This window comes from Sinohyriopsis cumingii, unplaced genomic scaffold, assembly GCF_028554795.1.
Source record: "Sinohyriopsis cumingii isolate HCF-2022 unplaced genomic scaffold, ASM2855479v2 utg000913l, whole genome shotgun sequence".
Lineage (NCBI taxonomy): Eukaryota > Metazoa > Mollusca > Bivalvia > Unionida > Unionidae > Sinohyriopsis > Sinohyriopsis cumingii.
In genome coordinates, this window is record NW_028315943.1 from 2566067 (window position 1) to 2589330 (window position 23264).

At 32.7% G+C, this 23264-nt stretch overlaps 1 protein-coding gene across 1 annotated transcript; it reads left to right on the forward strand.

The window, feature by feature from the left end:
• The first annotated feature begins 723 nt into the window (after window positions 1-723).
• Window positions 724-14791, forward strand: LOC149773040 (uncharacterized). Its single transcript, XM_089946911.1, has 6 exons — window positions 724-861; window positions 1366-1500; window positions 6627-6758; window positions 8149-8342; window positions 13352-13541; window positions 14006-14791. The coding sequence occupies exons 1-6, from the start codon at window positions 822-824 to the stop codon at window positions 14245-14247; spliced, it is 933 nt and encodes a 310-aa protein (XP_089803037.1). The 5' UTR covers window positions 724-821; the 3' UTR covers window positions 14248-14791.
• The last annotated feature ends 8473 nt before the right edge of the window (window positions 14792-23264 follow it).

Consider the following 23264-nt stretch of genomic DNA (forward strand, 5'->3'; position numbering starts at 1 on the left):
GGAATGCAAGGATTATTAGCAAATGTTGTCATACTTCCGGTAAAAATATTGTTTTGTTTATTAATCTTCGTTGATAATTTATAGTATTTCAAATCCACGGAAATATATCATAACATTTATGATCTCAGCGAATCGTATAAAGAAATGGACCAGCAGCATGGTCATTTATGTATTTCCCACCTTTACCTTTCCTTATTTTTGATCTAGTGCAAAGAATGTTGAATAATATAGAAAGAAAGTCCGAACGGCTTTTAATATAATTTCATGAAGAAAAAGAGGTAACACGAACGTCGTCTGCAGCCGATAATGTATAACGCTATAGCAACCATTTATATTGTGGCCTAAATGTTTAAGGATTTTCATTTGTGAGGCATATATAAATCCGAAATGTTAAAAATGAGATGCACATTAGTAACATAATGCCTCAACCAAGAACACCTTCCCTAAAATAATGATGGATCTAATCATTAGATGAGTCATTTCAATTACTCATGCTGTTTTAATATTAGCATAATAACCGCTTTCTATAAAGGTTATATGTCTCAAGACCTCAGAGAAATTGTGTCCGTATTCCAGAAATTACATCAGCCAGGGAATACTGAAATTCCAAATGGCAATGTGATAATGACCATTTATAACCTACCCTAATTACGTAAAATTAATGTCTTAAGAATGAGTTTTGTGTTGTTCTTAAAGGTTAAGTATTTCTAAAATATTGTTTTATTATAGAGGCACTCCTTGGACAGGCCTGTTATAGCGATGAAGCCTGCATCGATGAACATGCACGGTGCAATGAAAGCTATCTCTCAACCTGCCGTTGCATGGACGGTTATTATGCACATCAGGGATATTGTATTCCGAGTAAGACAACCCTATTTTTAAAACTTGTGACTCCCATAATGTCACAAAGTTCTAAATATACGGTACAACTTTAATCTGTAAATACTAAGGAAAAATGTAATTATATAAATAAACTACTTTCCATTTTTTTACTCCAAGGTTACATTCACACAAAAGAAATCATCTCGGTTTAGACCGCGTAAAGTTATTATTAGTTTAGTGATTTTACAGAACGCCTTCTCTTTATTTTACGTTGTTTCAAACTTGCTGCATACATTACATGGTAAAACTTTGATTTATTTGTTTCAATTCAACTTTATTGCTAAAACTGGCTTTCAATATTTATCAAGACTTGAGTGCATTAGCTATCACAAAACAAACACATGAGACTTTCCGATGTTTGAAAACACGTACAAATGGGTAGGATGACATGCTTCTTCCTTTGTTCAGTTCACACGAAGAGCCTAAACATGAATTTTGCATTATTAAAGTGACAGAGTCATTATACAAATTGTGTCCTTTCAGAGTCTGCCCTTGCTGGAAACTGTCAGAATATAGATGGCTGCATCGGCGACTATGTTGTGTGTGAGAATGCCACTGGTTTTGGTGTCTGTATGTGTAATACTGGCTACTATGCACATCGTGGATTGTGTTATAGAAGTAAGTATAACATTTCTTAAGAAGAGCATAGATTATCTAGCTTAATAAATTGTTGACATCTTAACGAGATTAAAATTGCTTTCTTTAGTGTGAAAATCTACAACTAAACTCATATGTCATATGTCATTTTATTCATTTATCCAGTATCTTGCACATGAAGAACTCTATATTTATTGTAGTATCACTAGTAGTGTAAAATGTTTCTATTATGTATTTTATAATATGCACAGTACAACATTTTCATGTGTGCTGCAAAAATACGTTAGATTAATTAATCATCAACACAACGTTTGATAATTTACCGTCGATCTTGCTTTTCCATCCCTCTCTCTCTCTTTCTCTCTTACCATTTCTTTAATAGCAAACTCAGAGCAGCAAAATAACCATTCTTGAAGCGCACTAAACACTGTACAACTTTGCAAGGAATCGTATCTTACAAAGAGAGAGTGAAAACAAAAACATACGAAAACCATTGAGTTGCATTTATGTTTTAACATGCAAACAAAACATATACCGTGTCAATAAAACCGTTATCTCTTCAGGTTCGTTCTTTGCACGCATGCTTCCAGCACATTCTTAGGGAGAACACAGCAAGTGCTCCATCATCATATGTTACATTATAAGATCTATAATATATTATAATGATTTGGTCATAGAGATTGAATGCCAAAGAGGTGCTAGTACAAATAAACTTTAGGTATACAATTGTAATATGGAATTAATGTGAAATAGAAGCACATTTAACATGCATTAATGCAGCACCTGCTCATTTATTTGTTGCGGAAATATTTGTATTTTGTGGATATGATGCAAAACTAATAGGATTAATGTATGAAGCATTCAATAATAACCTGTTCAGCAAAAAAATTTACAACACGATGAAATGGTTACGTCTGCCTTAAGTAAATTGAACAATATGAATAGAATGAGCGACGCTATAAGTGAGATTGATATAAATAGAGTTTTTATTCAATTATCACCGAGTACAACATATGGAAAAGTATATAAATGCAATCAGATACAAAACACCATAGATATATACAAAACATAGAGGAATTAATAAATATAAGTATTTAGAGGGGGAATAAATGGAGGAGAAGTGAGGATGAAACTGCCAAGGACACACAATACAAATAAAAACTTAACGTCAAAAACCCATGCTTTCGGTGCAGCTCTTTAATGTTTAACTTAACTCTATAAAGTTTTACTGAGTAAACATCACATCTTTATTACGCCGTTTTCATCCCGCTATAAATCTGTGCACATAGATATGGCGTTTCCATAACAAAAGAGGAGACATTATAATAATTAAAAAAATCTAAAGAAATCCCTTTCTTACCGTTACAACGATCAACCTGATTATGAAATTTTTTATAACTAATCGAATTGAGAACATAAATGGTAATTTATCAATATTGCGGAAGAAATATGTTTTCTTCTTAGCTACCATAATGTACTCGATGAATTTGCAAACTATTTTATTGTATGAACTAAAGGACCAAAACAAGGACTGTTTAAATATCTCCTGTTTATACAACCTTAAAGTGTGCATAGAAACGTTAAAAAAGGGAATTACAGTAAATGGAGACAAAGACATTGTAACATATGTTTTTAACTTTAAGTAAATATTATAAGAATTATTTGCATAACAAACATTGTATTATTTATTGTTAGATAAGTAATAAACTGATGGCAGATACTGCGACACCACAGAGAGGCTGAATGGATCAGATTTCCTCTTAATTTTGAAGTCATACAAAGTCAAGATACAAAGCGAGATGGGAAAAGTATGGATGGTCTCACATTTCACTGTACAATTAACAGTGACTTGAACTTATACAATAACCGTATCACTAATTGTACGCGTTCCTGTCAGATCTACTGATCAATTTATACAAAGACGTGTTGATATAAAAATACGCAAAAAATTCGAAATATAATAATTTGCAAGATGTCAAAAATTTCAGAAAACAGAAGAGCTAATGAAATCTATAAAATAAAATAAATGTAAAAGGGCAGATTGTTGAGAGGAAAATAGAAAAGATTTCAGATACTCAATACTTGATTAAAAAAGATTCAATACCATGCCCAGTGCTAAATTGGACTAAAAAATACAAACGAAAGAGCAGATGCAATACATAGCATAAATCCATATTTACTATTAATTGAACATAGGATGAACAATGGGGTAAATATTGTGAGACACATGTGGGGGAGCTTAAACATCTATTGATGTATCTGACCCATACTTAGCATTATAAACTGGAACAGGTTTTAGGAGGAATTTTTTAAATGTTCTGAATGTTTTACTATAACGTTTGGTTTTCTTGAACCTATCGATTTAGAAAATAAAATTATAGAAAATGACCTGCAGCAGGAGGTGTAGCCGGGCACCTGCAGACATATAATACGATGTAACAAGAGTTTCAGAGAAGGGAAACAATTCTACCATCGATTATCTGTTAATTTGCTCTATACCATGAACATATCTTATTAACCATATCGCCTTTTAATTGATCTAATTCGTCATTATATCCTTCTACCACACACATTATTTTTAACAAGTACTGTATATATATAACTTTTATATTCCAGCAGACACTACATGTTAGTTACTAAATCCTAACTAGAAGAGATTTGTTGTCACTTAAATCAGAAATAGTTCGTTTTCATGAACTAATCATGTGTTCAATTGCATTAACCACTATCTTGCTGTTGCCTTTACAGTAACTTTTCCTCAATGATTAGCAGATGTCAGCATAGCTTCATGATTTTCACACCATTTTAAAACTCATCTAAGTTTTTAATATCTTAATTTTTGATTTTCTTGTCATCATTTAATTATTTGTGCAAATCTTGAAACTGTGATAGTAATGTATTGTAATAATCTAAAAAAAGATTCTTTATTTCTTATTTGTCACTCTCCAAGTCTGATATTACATCATTTACTCATTATTCAACTGGTTGCAAGGTTTCTCTCATAAAATATATGAAGGTGTGTTGTCTAGGTGGCTGAAAGTAGTTGGCTATATACGGGTAACAAGGACCAGTGGACTATTTTTTTATTATTATTTGGAGGACATTCTAGGATGAAGGTTGGAGTAAAGTAAGCCAAAACCCACTATAGGCTAAGTGAGTTTATGTTTGTGATTTGTATTTTTAACGTAGCTTTAACAATTTTAGCCATGATGTCTGTAGTGTGGCAGTTTATAGATATGTCAAGCACTGGGGTATCATTCCGCATTTTTTGACACCAGGTCTACAAGCCCTAACACTAACCTCTTAATGCTGAGCGGCAAGCGAGGCAGCTGCTTGTACTATTTTTATAAGTCTTTGGTGTTACCTCGGCGGACAGAGGCCACCGGATCGGTTAGAAGTTAAGTGGCTCACCAGTTGTAACATATCTGAAGCAATTGACCTTTATGTTTTGTTATTCAAACAAATAAACTGCTAAACTAAAGTCAATGGCCATAGTGACCTAGGATTTTCATAAACATCTAAGGGTCACTGGTCTAGGGTTTTCGAGGCGAAAGGGGGTGGCCAAGGAAAATGGTGGATAGACACATGTTAGTTTCTAAGGTTTTGCGAACCGGTTTAACGTGGATGAAAACTAGTTATTTAAAGTGGATAAAATATTGCAAGTGTCTGCACAAAGAGCTATCTACCGGGAAAAAATCAGTATTAAATATTTGATACCATTTAAAAATTATTAAAGCCCATTGATGTCGTTGTTGTAAATCGTTTGACATAAGTTGTTTAATTCAATATTAAAGGTAATTATTCTGAACATTTCAAACAGATAACTACAGGTTGTAAATTACGTTTGATATTTTCTCAACATAAAACTTCTATTAAAAAGACACTAAACAAAACCTGCTTCAAATGACAAATATGTCTAAAGTCACACGCATGCGATCTTAAAAGTCATATCGGACGGAATGAAAGATTACCCAGTAAGAGAAAGTCAGCCAATTATAAGAAGGTGAAGAAATGTGTCAGAATATTGTAAACACCGTAGGGCAGCATCATTTGATGGGCTTGAGATGTCGGATTTGCTTATTACTGGTGTTGATGGAAATTACTTTTCTATTATAGATGTTTCCTTCTGTACAAAATCTGACTATTGCAAAAGGAAGTACTGTTTTTGAAATTATAAAATCTGTCAACAAACTACAATCTACTAAAAATGTTCGATTAAGAACAGTGATCATAGTGGATCAGAGTCACTCTCATCTAACTAAACTACTCCGAGTATAGAGCATGGAAATATAAATATAAAGATCACAGAAAATGTAAATGAAATTAATTTGAACAATAAACGGTTTATAGCATCCTCCAACCGTCATATTGTATGCTGTTGTCAACTGATAATTCTACCGAATGAACACCTTCAAGCGTCATTTTTGACTTAACTCATGTGTCGCTTTTCAGTTTAATTTATTGGACAACCAAAGGACGTCAGAGTACATGAAATCATTAATCCAACTGTTTTATTTTAGTTACCCATGATACAAATGTGTTAGGCTTCAATCGGGTCACTGTCAGCACGACCGTCTTTTCGTGCCTGGTGCTTATTTCGTAGACTGGTTATTATTCAGGAGAGAATCAAGCGCTTAGTTACTGAAATGGGTCCGTTTTTATCATAGAAAACCCACAAAATACGCATTCGATTATATTGTCAAATCTGTAAATTAGATATATCATTCCATTTAATTAAATATGCATTTAGCATATCAGAACAAACTGCTTAAAACTGAAAAATCAAGCACTTTCAGGTGTATTTTCCTATCTACAATTCCATTGAGTTCCTGCGAATGGAACTCGTTTTAATGTAGCATATAATTTATATGCACCAAATTATGTTGCAAGTCAGAATCATCAGTTTTGCATAATATTATCATCCCTGACAAATATTTTGAAATGGAAACATGACTGGGTTTTCATTTTTAATATCATCTCAACACTAGGCAGACTGGTGATATTTACCAATAGAATGTTTCGAAAGTAGTAATTTATGTAATAAAAGACAGACATCATTATTTAGTTAGCAGAATTGAAATCACTGACAAAGCAGGGATTTCTTTGATAACTGAAACGCATTCTTACTTAAATATTTATGATTTCAGAGGGATATCTGGGTGGAATATGTAAAAACCACGATGACTGCACGGGTGACGGTGTTGTGTGCAGCAGTTTATACAATGGAACGTGTGTCTGCAATTCTGCTTACAGTCGTTACCAGGAACACTGTTATCACAGTAAGAATGAAACTCAGTTTACTATCGTCAACTGTATGCAGATCGAATGCTTCAGTAATAATTTTTCTTCTGTTTGCATTAAGTTTTGCAGATTTGTAGAACATAAAATTTGCAGATTTCGATATCATAACAAATGTGACTCTTACAGCAATTCCTTGACTGAGTTATGAATTAACTAATATAAAGTTCTTATGAAATTTAAAGCATCCTTTAGTCAATGTAAAACTGATAAATACAATAGGAAGAACTGCTTAGTACTGATCCAACATTTACAAAAATTAACTTAAAAAGTGACCTCACTGCTTCGTTGCATAAATTCGTCTTGTAATTATATATTAAACGCCAAAATAAAATAATGAAAGGTAACAAATGTTCACCAAATGACGTATTGAATGGCACGATTGCTACGCAGTGTCGTAAAATATCACAGCCGAAAAATAGTTTTATGTTGATTAACACTATATCAACATAGAAACTTACATAAGCAGAAATTCCAAACACCTTTTGTTACACATGAATCGTTACATCTATAATATTGACGGTGGCATTTCCAGACTTCAGGTCATGAAGTGTACATGTCCTTTTTCCATAAGTTTTATTATCCGAGGGTATTTGTTTTTCTAATGATTTAACTGACGGCCAGAACTAACTGCATCTATTAGGCAATGAATTTTATAAAAATTTCTTCAAGGATTTCTTAAGATTCTACAAAAGGATGCACTGTGACAGCAGCATAACAATGAAAAGTCAGTTCAATTTTCCTGAACCCTAAAGCAGTGATCATTTTAGCATTTAGGGAGACAGGTTCATTATGATGCAACTGAAAATGAAACCAACGTTATCATAATGTGCATTGTTTTGGTTTTTATTTTTTCTGATCCATTGTACGTAGACAAGGTCAAAACAAACATTCTGGTCTACAAGACAAGTTATCTTTTGGGGAAAAACGTCTCCGTTTCCTATGATTAAGTGGAAAATGTCAACATCGGTGACTATAACTTTAGGCAGGGTTAGGGTTAGGGTTAATTCTCTCTCTCTCTCTCTCTCTCTCTCTCTCTCTCTCTCTCTCTATATATATATATATATATATATACGTGATTTCTGTTTGTGACTAGTGAACTTTAAAAGGGACTAGGTTAAAAAGTTCAAGAAACAAAGAGAAAACAAAAATGAAAAACCGTATTTTTTCACATATTATATCTGTTCTCAACGGTGTAAAATGTGTGAAATATTTGTTTATTGTCATTTTGAATCAGATTTCCGGGAGTTTAATGTTAGCGTATTCTTTCATGGAATTTAATGAAAACTTATAACTGTTTCAAGAGCATATCTTTCCTAAGTTTGAAGTTTAAATTATCTTAATTAGACTATTAACTTATTTCCATTGCAGTGCCGGATGCCCCAAAGAACTTAGTAGTATTGAATGTCACGTCTAGAGCTTTTACGATCTGGCTGGAAAAACCGAACGAAGTATTCGGCGAATTATTAGGATATGTGCTGAAGATAACGCTAGCAGACACGGGAAAATGCGTAATAGAATACCTTATTCGCTGTACATCAGGATGTGATGTCCCTTTCCCGAATGTATGCATGCTAATATACATACATACATACATATATATATATATATATATATATATATATATATATATATATATATATATATATATATATATATATATATATATATATATATATATATATATATATATAACGAATAATCACATATAGGAATAATCACATATAGGAAGTTAATTAGATATCTGATACAACTTAAAAGTATCACTACTTGTAAGAACTTAACAGATGCTACCTGCCCTCGTGGTCTGCTATGCATCACCTCAGAAGTGCGTCTGTAATAATTTTGATCTTTTTTATTTACTCTTTAAAAATCCTAATTTTGGAAGTAGTCGACCGTTTGGACACTAAGTTGATTGAACATTGGCACCATATAACTGCCAGATTAGGATGATTAACAGCTTTTTGAACACATATGGAATCTAGTTATATACATATCATTGTCAGATTGGCCAATAGTGTCTGGTCCGGTAGAAGCTTATAAAAACTCACATTGATCATGGGGAGGGTTTGTATGGATATTTCTGAGGAATTCTTAGAACAATTAATAGTCCCTAATTCTTTTGGGTTGACATAAGTAATAAATATTTTTATTGATGCATCAATTTATTGGATACATACTATTAGTTCATATATATGAATAGATGAAACAATAAATAGAATGTCACTTTACAACTTCATGCTTAAAATAACGAATACCTATTGGCCATGAGATTTATATATCGAACTGTATAATCTTATTTGGATGATAAGAAGAGGTTTCGATGAAGGTAAGTTATGCTATGCTTCAAAAGACGTTGTAATGTAACCCAGGGACACATCCAGCATTGAGGACAAGTACATCGGTTTCAAAGACAATCACATTATGTTCCAAGTCTGTATTACACATGCTCTGTATCCTGACGTCACATATTCAATTATCAGGTCAATGAACTAGTTTCAGACTAGGTCATTTTATGCTAGTCTGAGTCACATGTATTAAACATATATTTCAAACACCCTAAATCTTATGTACCTTATTAACCTGGCCACAGATTTAGATCGAGGTCCTTAAAGACCAATCCTATCTAGGTCACTCCTAGTCAAACGAATGCCTACTGTGTGAGTTGTGCATGATCAGTCGGTGAGGTTATAGTGGGGTCCTCGCTACTTGTTGTCTTTCCCTAATTTTACGATGACTTCTTTCCTCCAGTTCTCATCAATATGTTTGAGATCACTGTCCACATAAATAAATTAAAGGCGAAATGGAAAGGATACTTATTTTGCACATGCACACTTTCTAGTCCATCAGTGCTGATTAAATCATAATATCTGATGCATACGACCTTTCCAAGAATTCCCTCATTGACTTCTGTGAACTGCACAACACACTGGGATGTTAATATATGATTCTTTTGCAGACCTAACATAAGCTTACGTTGAATAGACGTTTTGTAGATTATTAATAAGGATAAATACTTCCTGAATTTTGCACAAGATGTAGTATTGTACTGCCATGCCGATTGCAAGTCATCAATCTTGATTTGTATTTATTTTTCAAGTTACCGTATGTAACCTTGGTTATTCATAATTTTAACCTAAATTATACATTTACACAGCTTAAAAAAATATTTATGTTAACTAACTCAAATGGTGACAGTTTTCAGTTAAATGGACACCTATATTTATTTATTTAATTATTTAAGAGATTGTGACGACGACAACAACAACATTTTAAGAAAACAAATACATGTACCCACCATAATTGCATGTATTAGTTGTTTATTTGAAATCATCCGTTTAGTTTCGTTCTGTTTTAATATTATAATCATTAGTATAAGTCGTAGTAGTAGTATTATCTTGTATTATTTTCCATAAAACTGATACATCTTAGGACACTATTTTTACATTTTCCTTATCTTTATTACCGCCACTACTACTAATTACTAATGTTAATATCAGCAGCAGCAGCCGTAGTAGTAGTAGAATGCTATATTTTGACTGTCTATTGAAGATAATAGTCTCTACCCATATTCTGACATAAGGTAGGTGAGCGAGTTATGTACCCTACGGTACAGCAACACATGTAGGTTATTCAGACCCGATGCAATTGGAGCAAAGTGCATTACCCGAGGACACACGGCGGTGGCTAACCCAGGATGTTACGATGCTAAGATTCGAACCAGTACCCTTTTGGCCTTAAGTCTGGCATGCTAAAGACAGCCACTGTGGCTTTGCCAGTTGAGCGGAGAGTAATGCATCATACATATACATAGCAAAGCATTCTATGTTGTAACTGTCCCTTCAGGGAAAAGTGCCTACAAGTAACATGGTAGAGTATAGACGTCATTAAAAGAATTGATAGGGGAATATTGTATCGTAATGTAAAGCCAAACAGATGTGGTACTTAGCTAACCCAAGAACTATGAAATTGTTAAAGAGGTAATTCTTGTACATGCTATGTTGTAAAAAAAGGAACTAACTTTATACAAAAATAAGATACAATGTTGTAATGGCTGATTGACCAATAAATGGATCCCCTTCAGCGAGTTGAATATTAATTATTCACCAGTGTATGCCGGAATTGCAAAATAAACATGATATATTTTGCCAATCAAGGTGTTGTCAGGCAAATTATATCATCAAATTAGTGTTGCTTTATTTATTTTTTATTTGGGGGAGCCTTATGGACAACTAACTTAAATATACATGAGGCAGGACATATCTAGACTTAGAATGTCCCCCGGGCATCCGACTATCACATTTTTGTGAACGTTTGGTTAATCGCGCTAATAGAATTGGAATGTAATAATGACACCCTATGAACGACGGTAGAAACTGAGACAAAATATGTAATTTTCTCGTGTTAAAAAGATCTGAAAATACAGTTTAATTGCTGCTTTGATCTTACAAATAAGAAAGTGAACATAAATATTTGAGAACAAATTAAAGTCTATATAGTAATAGTTTCAAAGAGTGAGAGGCCCCAATCAAGTATCTAAAAATCTAGCTGTAAAATACTGACGAAAGAAGCGCATACTGTTTCGAAAATATATATTTCCTATAATAATGAGGACTTTGTTGTAAAAAAAAATTATATGATGACATTACTCGTTTATCTCTGAGAGCGAAAATTTTGATTGGCGCTTTTACGAGAGGCAAGTCAAGATATCCACCTGACACATGGAACATGAACGGCCGCAATTTAGTTGCAAACGAAAACGTCAGTTTTAGAAGATTAAGGAGCTGCTTCAAAGGCCGGGTAATATAGTTGGGAAAGGATAGGCAGGAGACTGACTAGCGTTCCTCAACATCTGACAGGAACTTGTAGAAAAAAAATACAGTTAGAGGTCAAAGTCAGCGAATCTTTACTATTACGTTTGGTGTGAGCCAGTTAACTGTAATACTGTTGCAGAGAAAATTTCATTCAACATATCACCGTTGTTGTATCGTTGTGACTATTTCTGTAAAGCCACTCAAACGTCGGCAAGGACAAGAGGAACAAATGTCACCTAAGTCTGCAGCAAGATAAGTATCAACGGACATATATATTTCGGACATAGGCCACGTGTTCATACACTTTAACTCCCCATTATTACACAACGACTGAAAGTGTGGCTGTATTGAATTAGAGGACATGGACAACGGAACAGCACTCTTTCACGTTGCAGGAACATTCTATTTAGTTAGGAGGCTATTTTTCAGCTCCTTTGTTTAGATAGAGAAACAAGGGTGTATTGAATACAGAGGAAATGTTTTGCAACCTCGAATGGTTTTGAAAGGACATATTTTGTAGTGGATCTATGATGGCTTGGAAGCAAGTGAACTTTGAAAACGTATACCTATCAAGCATGTTCCAGGAAACGTGAACGCCATTTTGGTACAAAGTCAAACATGTTTTACCCCTTTATCGTGCCCATTGATCACCACAATGCAATACGTTTCATCGCGTTGCGAGGACCTGCCAGAAGTTTATTCAGAACAATATAAATGTTCCCACGTTTCCCCCCATTTCAACTGGATTGTGGACAATAACATACCTAAGAGACACTTTTAATATGCAAATTTGCAACAGGTATCAACCTCAAGTCAAATAGCATTATATTTTGCAACCAATGTTTCAACAGTGATCACGTATTTGATTTTTGAAGATGATCTTATAGAACTATTTCAAAAAATATAATACAGATCATTTATATTCATTATGTGGGGAAAGTATAAATTATGAATTAAAACTTCAGATTATAAAATGGTAATGTGCTTCTTTTCTGAAGTATCCTACATAATTTAGACTCGTCTCGAACAACTTGTTTAGGACTTATAAAGGCAATGAATTTATATAAAAACGTGTCGATGATTTAGAAACGAAAACGTTTTAATCTTCAAATAGAAGTAATACGGTTTCAGCTTTGAAAGTCCCCGAATTATTTTAATTATTTCAGAATAAAATGACGACGTTCATCAAGACTTTTGCATGATATTAATTTTAGTGTTTCAGACGCCTTGCCGCATTGTTGATATAGTTCATTTGGGTGCTTTGTTCCTAAGCTAAGTAGTAATAAACTCTACCTATTAATTCCATTACATTTGTGGAACTGGAAAAAACTCACATACAGTTTATGTGACATAGCTTATTCGCACTTCTCAGGTAAACATACTATTATATTTAATCTGGTCTTGCAATTACCCTTAAGTTTAGAAAAGAACCTCTTTCTTTTAACAATTAATTCTTTGCTTTCATCTCGCAAATTGTGTATTATCTTTCACCAGATTGTTATGCATCGTTTATTTTCAGTATCGAGAAATAGTTCAATATACTAGGCACACAAGAAAGATAACATAAGTTTGTATCATTTTTAATATGTCACGGTTCTTATTTTGTCAGTCTTGCGTAAATCGGTAACGCTGCCTAATTTACCTGTGGCTGATCTATTGAAGATAGCGACACCATTTTGGGTGAACTGATTAAATCAAAATAATTGTCTGACACAGTTACAATCTTAGGATTAAAAATAATTGCGTTTTCTATTTTGCAGCAAACAGCTTTGTCAACGTCATGTCCCCTTATAGTACAGTACTACAGTGTGAGCCAACAAGACCTTGTCATGATGAAAAGCAATGTAAACAGCCTTGATCCAGACACTGTCTACTGGATTTCAGTAGCAGCTGGCAGCCAATATGGGAAAGGATACACTGCAGATTTAATTGTGACCACTTTGCACGAAGGTATGCCATAGTTGTTTCCTTCCCTTAGAAACGTACTATTTTGTAACTCAGTAGGATTATCCCCGAACCATTAATAAAACTAATTCGTGAAATGTTCATATTTTTTTCGGAGAATTATATCGTCGTGCCTTGAATACTTAACTTTACAAAAACACCAATAATGTAACTTTCTTCAAAGATTTTACAATGGCAACTGCTGAAATTATTGTTTTAGCTTTTCATGGACTGGTTTGCATTGATATCATTTTGTTAATTGTCCCTTTCGTATAAAATAGTTAAATCGAAGGATATATATGAATACAAAATTAGCAATGGGGTCGGCAAGTGGTACACTCTACATAAATAAACTTGTCATCATTCAATTGAAAAACGAAATAGATTATCAGATGATTAGATGATAATATGACAATAATCGAGAAGATAAAATATATATCTGAAAATTTTCAATGACTTTTTCTTTCCAGGTGATTTAAATGTAGGCAGCCATTCGGAATCTAATTCCATGGCTACGATCATAATTGTCAGTATTGCGTGCGGCACATTAATCGTCATTGCATTAACAACTGCTGGTACAGTTATTATTATCAAGAGAAAACGGGCATCAAAATGCAAGAGCGATGCTGATGCAGGTAGCACATACATGGATTTACCGTGCAAAACCAACGAAAATCATTATGATACCCTAGACGTTACGTCTTCATATTGAAAGTTAGAAAGTACATTTTGACCGAGTGTAATGCATGAATTGATCAAGAAGCTTTTATTTTCCAAAACGCGGGAAGAGATTATAGGCAATTCGTAATATTCTAGAGTTCAACACTACTTACATTTATGTTACTAGACACTGTTAGTCAAGGTTTAACTTTCCCTTTCAAAAGGTTTGGATGTGGGTTTTGTCTTCAACTGAGTAGACCATAACGTTTTTCACACAGCATCATTTCTTCGCTCTCAACTATTTTCTATCCATTGATTATCGTACAGTGCGTTGGTTTCACGAGGGACTGCAGTATACATATGCTTTGTATTTAAGGACCATTGTAGTATATTTTTACGATTTTACTAAATGTTGTTGGACTTTAAGTGTATCCTAGAATAAAATTACGAATACAATGGATTGTATGCTGTAGTCAACACTGGAACATTTCATACATCTCCTTTTAATGGAAACCAAATTGACTCTTTCTACTACTCAACTGTAAGTCTGAACTGCATGCTGTTCATTATAACCGAAATACGTATTGTGAACTACAGTCAAGTACCTAAAAACAAAATCATTATCAAAGCTAGTTTTATGGAACACACTTCTTGCCTATTCAAACTTTTATCACTTTCAAATGCTTCAAAACAGAATGTTAAAACAAATTCCTGGTATTAATAGACTTGATGACTTTATAAAATAAAAAAGAAGATTTTTGTTGTTTTTGCGTTCTGCTAAAGCAGACAACATAGCAATTTTAATAATTACATGACGTTTATACGTCGACTGATATGACATCATGTAATCTACAATAACAAATAAACTGACAAGACACAACGTGCTATGCGATTATCCATGAAATTACATTGGCATGAATCATAATATATTTTCAATAATATTTATTTGTATCAAAATTTGGTAACCTCCATATATTGCCCCTCCCCAACTTCTATTTATTCCAGGCCAATCATTCCTTGAAATTATGAAAAAGGTTTGACAAATTGCTCTATTTGTTTGTATGGCTTTGCCCAAAAAACACCAGAATCAAATATTACCTTGAATTATTACTAGTACAATGGGCGAACTCTTCAGGAGTTCTTGACAATCGCTTTCTTTCCTTGCTGAACATGCAGTTTTATTTTTTCTAGCATTAGTAGATTTCTTAATTGCATTGGTACAAGGAGTACACTTAGTTTCAGTCAGAGCTGCAGGTTTATAAAGCACTTCAAAAAGTAAAGCACACCAGTTTCCACAACAATAACTATCCAAATACATTATTGTTTTTTTAATTCCCGTTGTTGTTTCTTGGCATTACTAAATTATGCCATACACATCATTATCATTATCCTTCTTCTCTACATAATAGTTATTCACTTTATCTTCATGCTTGTTCTTAGATGTTGTTAATCTTTTTCGCACACGATGTTTATCATCCATTTTGGATTACCTAGCATGATTACGCCAATATTAATAGTAGACTTTAATTAGAGTACACACGAATCAATGTATTGCTATAAATTATTGTTCTTTTGGGCGATAGTACCCATTTTCATAAACATATTACTAGGTAGCAGAATATATCACCACCTCCATCACATAGTCCGATTTGATAAACACACACACTCACCCCCATATATATATATATATATATATATATATATATATATATATATATATATATATATATATATATATATATATATATATATCTTACCTTGATTCAATCCAAATATTTTATGACAGGTCACACCGTTACTATCCTGTTAGTTATTCTTCGTCAACAACTGAATTCATTTCATCAAGTGGCGATGATCTCGGCTACTCAAAACTACCTGCCGCTAAGTTGTATATACGTCCATAAGTGGCTAACATAAAGTCTCATTTATGTAACCCAAGACTTTAGTGTGCGTATGTATCATTTATGTTTGACATTAATTTGTATCATGTAATGACTTGGTGAAATTGTGTACTTGTTGAAGAGCACATTATATTATTATAATTTACTCTCATCGGTCATTGGTGCTACAAAATCAAACAGAAACATTCTCATCTACAAATAAGCATGAAATGTGTACACTGGTTTTTCCAACTCAGTATCTAGAACATTGTCTTTTCTTTCAAATTATGTATGAAACACCGTAACGAGTTATTATCATCCGTATAGCCTAGTTCACTTTATTCAACCTGCCTCTCATATGATACTATGATCTGTATCTTCTCATCGATTCATCACTGTTCAATGTTAGGGTGTAGTTTTAAAAAATGTTCAGTGGTCTGTATGTGAAAATTTGGGTTATATTTGAAGCATATTTTTATCTCCATACATTAGTTTCTTATGTTGTGCAAATGTATCGACCGTTTATTTTGTTTTCCAAATTCGAGTGCAATTTTCTGTTTCATCTTATCTCTATTTTGCATTCTCTGCTATTAAAATAAGTTATTATTCTTGTTGGTTTCGCGCAATTTGTTCTTCTCTTGTAAATCATATTTTGTGTTCCCCATCTTCCGCATTACTTGTTCTTAGCAGCTTATGTGCGACATTTTGTACATCTATTTGTTCAGTTTATTTAAGCAGCTAAATTTCAATTACTTCAGGTTGTCTCTGAGAAATAGATCGCCAAACTGTATATATATATATATATATATATATATATATATATATATATATATATATATATATATATATATATATATATACACTGGTTTGACACTTTATGGTGTGAACCCAGAAATTAAAATTGAAACATAGCACCGAAGGGACCGTGTACATGGTGGGGGTAGGCATATCAGTCTCTTTATGAAATATTGCCCCATGATGTAATCATATGCCTCAAATATGAGACAAAACAAATCATTTGAAAATTTGGGTACCAAAAATACTCGGACAATACAAAACAAAGAGGACGTTTCAAAACATAAAAATGGAAAGCAGGTAATAGGTAATCTTCCTTTGCTTGAGTGCGATGCATGTCCTATCGGCGAAAACTAAAATCGTAAATACAAAATACATTGAATGTTATTTTCCATATCTTCATAAAGTAATTAGATGCAAATCGATCTTCGGACTTTGTATATCCGCAAACAATGAAGAGTGTACGGGTTTTTTCTTCAAAAGTGTGAAGCCAGAAATTAAAGCTAAAATGTAGAACCACAACGACATTGATTCATGTTATGTTCACGGTTATACACATATTCTGACAGATATCAATTGTTTTAAACAACATTCCTGCAGAACAAGACCGAATGCTGAAATTATTATGACATATTACTATAAAAATCATTTACCTTTCAAATCAGATGAACATTATGTCTACAACAAAATCTGGAAAAATCTACAAATGTTAACAGACACACTATACATGATACTTCTCTTGTAACCCACATTGGAACAGGTTAAGAATCGAATAGACATGTTGGAAGACGCAATTGTAACAGCGAGCATTTCACTTCAAGGTCTGGCATAAAATCAAATCCTACAAAAAATACGTAAATTACGCTAACAAGAGAAAGTCCAATATTCGATCTACAGCAATATCGAGTCATTCATTGTAAGACGTCTACCCTGATATTTGTTGTTTGGGTCTACGTAATAAATGGCGTTGTATATCGTGTTCTCAATTCCGTTTAGTTTGGGAGTAAGATGTCTACTCAAAATCATTTATATCATTGCAGACGTATTACCGCCCTTTCTTGAAAGTCAGCGTCAATAGAAATATGGGTTAATATTATCTGTGAACAAAAATATAATGAAATATTTGGAAGATGAAAAATATATGAGGAATGCAGAAGAGTAGTAATACGTACGATATAAATAATTACATTTAAATGGTAAAACTAAGGTTATGTAATCTGGAAACAAATTATTAAAGGGAAATAAATACAATCATTGTGAATTTACTGAGTTTCTGCAAAGTGATTGGATGATAACTGTCATGTAATACTGGTCTGCAACAGATAGTTGAAATATAAGCTCTACCCACATAGTTGCTGTTGCTCCGGCTAACAAGCTGCCGTGAAAATGTCGGATCCAGTAGCATTAGCAATATATTAATTGGAAAATATTTTCGACAATATTTCTAAAGCTCTCAAAGCTTAGAGCCATGTTTTTGTCCGATCGTACGTTAAAGAAACGCTTGAATATTTTCACGAAATTAGGATTTTCGATGGCAAAAATCAGATTAAGCTGCAGCACGTTGCTGGCGATCTATGAAGAGGGACGAACATTGTGATAAACTTCAAAAAGCCATTTTACTAAATGACGATATAATTTGATTATGTTTATGACAAGTTAATAAAGTTATAACAAATAACTAAACAATTTATACAATGTTGCCTCGGTGATTGAAGGGTATGACAAACTTCAAGAAGATATTTTGCTAAATGAGGAAAAAATAACAGAATTCTTCCTGTTTTTGCAGAGTTAGGCATACTTACTAATAATCAGAATGTCAAGTATGGCTTCATTATTTATATAAAAATTTAAAACAAAGCTTTAATTATGTCTTTGCATCTTACATATATAATTGTCAAATTGTCATATAAGAATAAAACAAGTACTCTGTTATCAACACTTAATAATTTTATTATGTTTAGGAAAAATATTACAGGTACAATAAATAAATAAATAAATAACAATTTATGCAAAGTTGCGTGAGTAATTGAAGGGGATGTTTTACTTTCTTTACGCCATGTTAATATGAATCTTCAACTGGATGGATAAAACATTTCGTAAGGGAATCATTGATAAACCAGCAAATTGTAATCATATCAGATGCATGAAAAACAATCACTTATCAGAAACTAAAGAAATAATACTGGCAGTCTAAATAAGCCACAAGAGGCACTTTGACAAGAAGTATATTTATATTTGGTTTTAGCTTTCTTCGCTAATTAGTGACTCGCTTTATCTTGCTTCATTGATGTCATAACGTTGTGAAGGTGTTATATATATCCCTAATTTGTAAGAGATCAGTTTTATTTGAGGTTAGCATAAGAAAAGTTTAAATAAATAGCAAGACAAGGATTGCTGTTATTTATAATATGAAGCCTAACATGGACAAAGTAAATAGTTCATAATAATTTCACCTCTTCACAAAGTTAAATATTGTTTTAAACCTTCCATGATAAAAACTGTATTAAAAATAATATTGAGGATAGATTAAGAATCTAACTATGGAAATACAAGTTCGAATAATGCATAAGGGAAGAGATATTTCCTAAATGGGAAAATAGAGTAGTTTCAATAGTGCACGGGATTTTATCATCCTCCAGTGCCGTCATTCAAAGCAAATAGAAAAGTTACCAGAGTGGTAAAAATCTCATTCACCTTATAAAAAGACATCGTATCGAGTTTATGACTCCTTAGATCTTCCTTTTCAACCTATCACAACGTAGCGGTAAATAAAACATTTCCTGCACTAAATGTAGGCAAATAATTTCCTCATATTGACAAAGCTCTATAGTTAATTCCCGTGGACGTAATGTCTCTGTTAAGTATTATTAGAATATTTATCCTTGCTTATATTATGTTGAACATATTTGAAAAGGTCACAAATATTTCGAAATGTGTGGTTACTGTAAAGATTTCTGCTCTTCATTCACCTGGGGAACATGTCAAGTGAATCACGTGCACTACGTGCACAATTATGTACACCCTGTGTGAACTGTAAATACCTTTTCAAATGCATTCGTTTATGACCAACCAAAATACCAAGAATTTTTTATAAATTTTATCATAGATAATAAATGTGGTTTCTTGAACATCTCAAAGAAAAGTATATTTGAAAAGAATTTTATGTTCTACAAGTCCAACCGAAATAAATGAGAATACTAAATACGTTGTACTGTGTTGGATCATATGCATTCTATGATATGACTCTATTCATTCCGAGGTAGAAATATGTTTTAGTTTTCTGTAATTCAAACTGAGCTTCTGATGAGTAAAAATGAAATGTTTATATTAATTTAAAGCATATCCATTGAAAATATTGGGCACAGGTTGGACTTGAACAGAATCACATCTGATAAATCGAGTAGCTACTTAGGACAGGTCTGTGTAGAGGCCCGACCAAATTCTAAGATCACAAACATACCAGCTTATTTGTCGTGCAGGATTATTATAAGAATTTCTTGAAAAATGTTCATGCAGCTGATGATAGAAAATAAAGGACATTGGAAAAGAAATCGATATTGCCAAAGATAAAGAATGTAAATATGCTAAATCACAGTTGAATGCCAATTTAAAATTTACTCTAAGATGAGATTTTTCAAGACAAACCCGGCACTATCAAGTAAAGTTATTAGATGCATTTTAGAAAATCCATGCTTATCTTAAAACATATGTTGCCATTCGATTCAGAATAATGTCCCTTGTAGTGATGTAATTTGTGAGCAGAGTAGTAGAATTTCTCCATCACTTGATGAAAGTTCTCGAAATTTTGAAATTGATGAAATGTTCATGAAATACACAGGAATAAAGAATAAATCATGAAACTGTTCGTAAAAATTACCAAGGCGGTGTTCATGAAAAAGTTAAAGAAGCGTCAGCTAAGAGAATGTATACATCTGGTAAGTGCACATGGCTAGTAAAATCCGTGAAATTGGCCAGGAGAAAAGTGGCAAAGTAGCAAAGACCTTGCTTACACACTATAACAAAGACCCGCTAAAATATCCTGAATTAGCTGACAAATTGTATATCTGCAAACCTGTAATACCAATACAACCCGATTCATGCCAGGCAATTGCAAGAATAAAGTCCAACGCAACAATGGTCATTTACTCAGAGCGACAGTATTTGAAGCTATGGGCAATGATGTGTTTTCTAGCAGAACTATTTTATTATGAGAGACAACAAAACGTGAGTAATCTCTCAAACATGCAGTTGCAAACCTTTATTACAAAATCATTATTATACTTTTTAATGCTTGAGCAAGAGATTATGAAGCTCCAACCATGTCATTTCTAGCTCAAAATACAGTTCATTGGGTTCGCATGTCCTTAATGTTTGATGGAGATTTAAGACGATCTGACCGCTCTCTTTTTAATCATACTCAGTTCCACTCCAAACGTATATAATATAACTAACAATGCAGCGTATTGACTCACAAGGACTATATCTACTCACCTTTAAATGAAACCTAAACAAACACAATATCTTCTGTTTTTCAATGCCGTGTCAGATTACCTGACCGTAAGCAAGTAAGCGAACATAAGAAAAAGCAATCCAATACCGCTCCGCTGTCAAAATAAAATGATGTTGTAATATCCAAGGAGTATAACAAAAACCTTATGAACAAGAGAAATAAGCAAAACATGCATTAGGCTGGCCGTGCGGTCGATATTTCCCCAATAGCAAAATGGACCCAAGACAACATAGATGCTATACTTTCTGAATCGTTGTCATATGATGTGATTTACACTATAGCATCATCATTAGCAGATTTCGTCCCATTGACCACTTAATTTGCAAAATGAATTGAAAGACGACTACATTACATCAAAATGTATCACATACTTAACTCAATTAATGTCGTTTTTGTTTGCCAGTGTTTTAATAGAAAATTAGCTTGATAACGTTCAAGTATGTTGATTTGGGAAATTTATAAAAGCATTTTAAATCGGACTATATACTGAACATATGCTTGATAGCTAAAAATATATATATATATATATATATATATATATATATATATATATATATATATATATATATATATATATATATATATATATATATATATATATGCTGTTTTTGTTGATGCATTTGTTATTTTAACTGCAAATGTTAAAATAATTTTGTCATTACAGGAGTAGGTGCCTGCGAAGTAATAAGGTCTCAGAATGAAAATATATTAGACAATTATGTTCAGCGATGGTCAATGTGTATTCTTCCAATCTCTACCATTATAAAGTCAGCCACAATAAATTATTGTTTTCCTGTGCTGTTGAATCTTTCCTATCTGCCATTTTGTCATTTGTCGGTCTTTTTTAGGGGCTTTAATATATATGGTGTTTGACCAGTGAAGATATTTTTTTGTGCTGCTCTTGGTTAGAAAAATTAAACTATGTGTATGGAATTTGATGATCAATGAAAAGACATCTTTGGGTTTTGTGAAGTTCAAGGACCTACGATAAAGATCAATTGATGAGAACCTAAACGTCGTATCTAATTTAAGGTTTTGTTTAGTGCTTGCAAAATTCTACATCTTCTACATCTTGCATTTTGAAAACAATCTGAACGTGTCATCACCATTTTTAGTCTGCTTGATTTGGCTTGTGTTTTTCTTTGTCCTTTTTAAGCACTTAACTTTTAAATTTATTTCCAGTATATGTAAGTAACATTGTAACTGAGCGTGCATCTAACCTTTTTAACATCTTATATATATATATATATATATATATATATATATATATATATATATATATATACACCACCGTGACTGCATCTTCTGCGTGTCGTAATATTTTGCGCAAAGATACGCTATTCTCTAAATATTGGATCACGTGTTGTTTTTGTTCGAAAATACAATTTGATCAAGAAAGAACGATTGTGTATTAATTTAGCAAGGTAATATTCATTAAGTGTACAAAAAGAACACATATTTTTATTCTAAATGTATATGAAAATGTAATTGCTAAATGTCAGCATGAAAACCCACCCCATGACATTTTTAACTCAGAGAAACCTACTCAATAGCTATCATTTCGAATCATACATTATTTAAAATATAGAAATGCTAATCTTAGAACAATATCAGCATTTTCATCAAAGTTTCTCATTTTGCAAGAATGTCTCACATATCTACTTTATCGTCTGCTAATCAACTTGTCAACTTGCTGCTCAAACAGATCGTCAAGACATTGCCGAGCGTAGTCTCATTTTATATTGTTTAGTAATTTTTCCCCATAAACGAGACGTTGTAAACACAATACATTGTATTCATTGTTGTTTCTCTTCAAGATAACAACTTATTGTTTTTTAATAAAATGTTGAACATTTTACAAAACCGGGTTAGTTTGCTTAATAT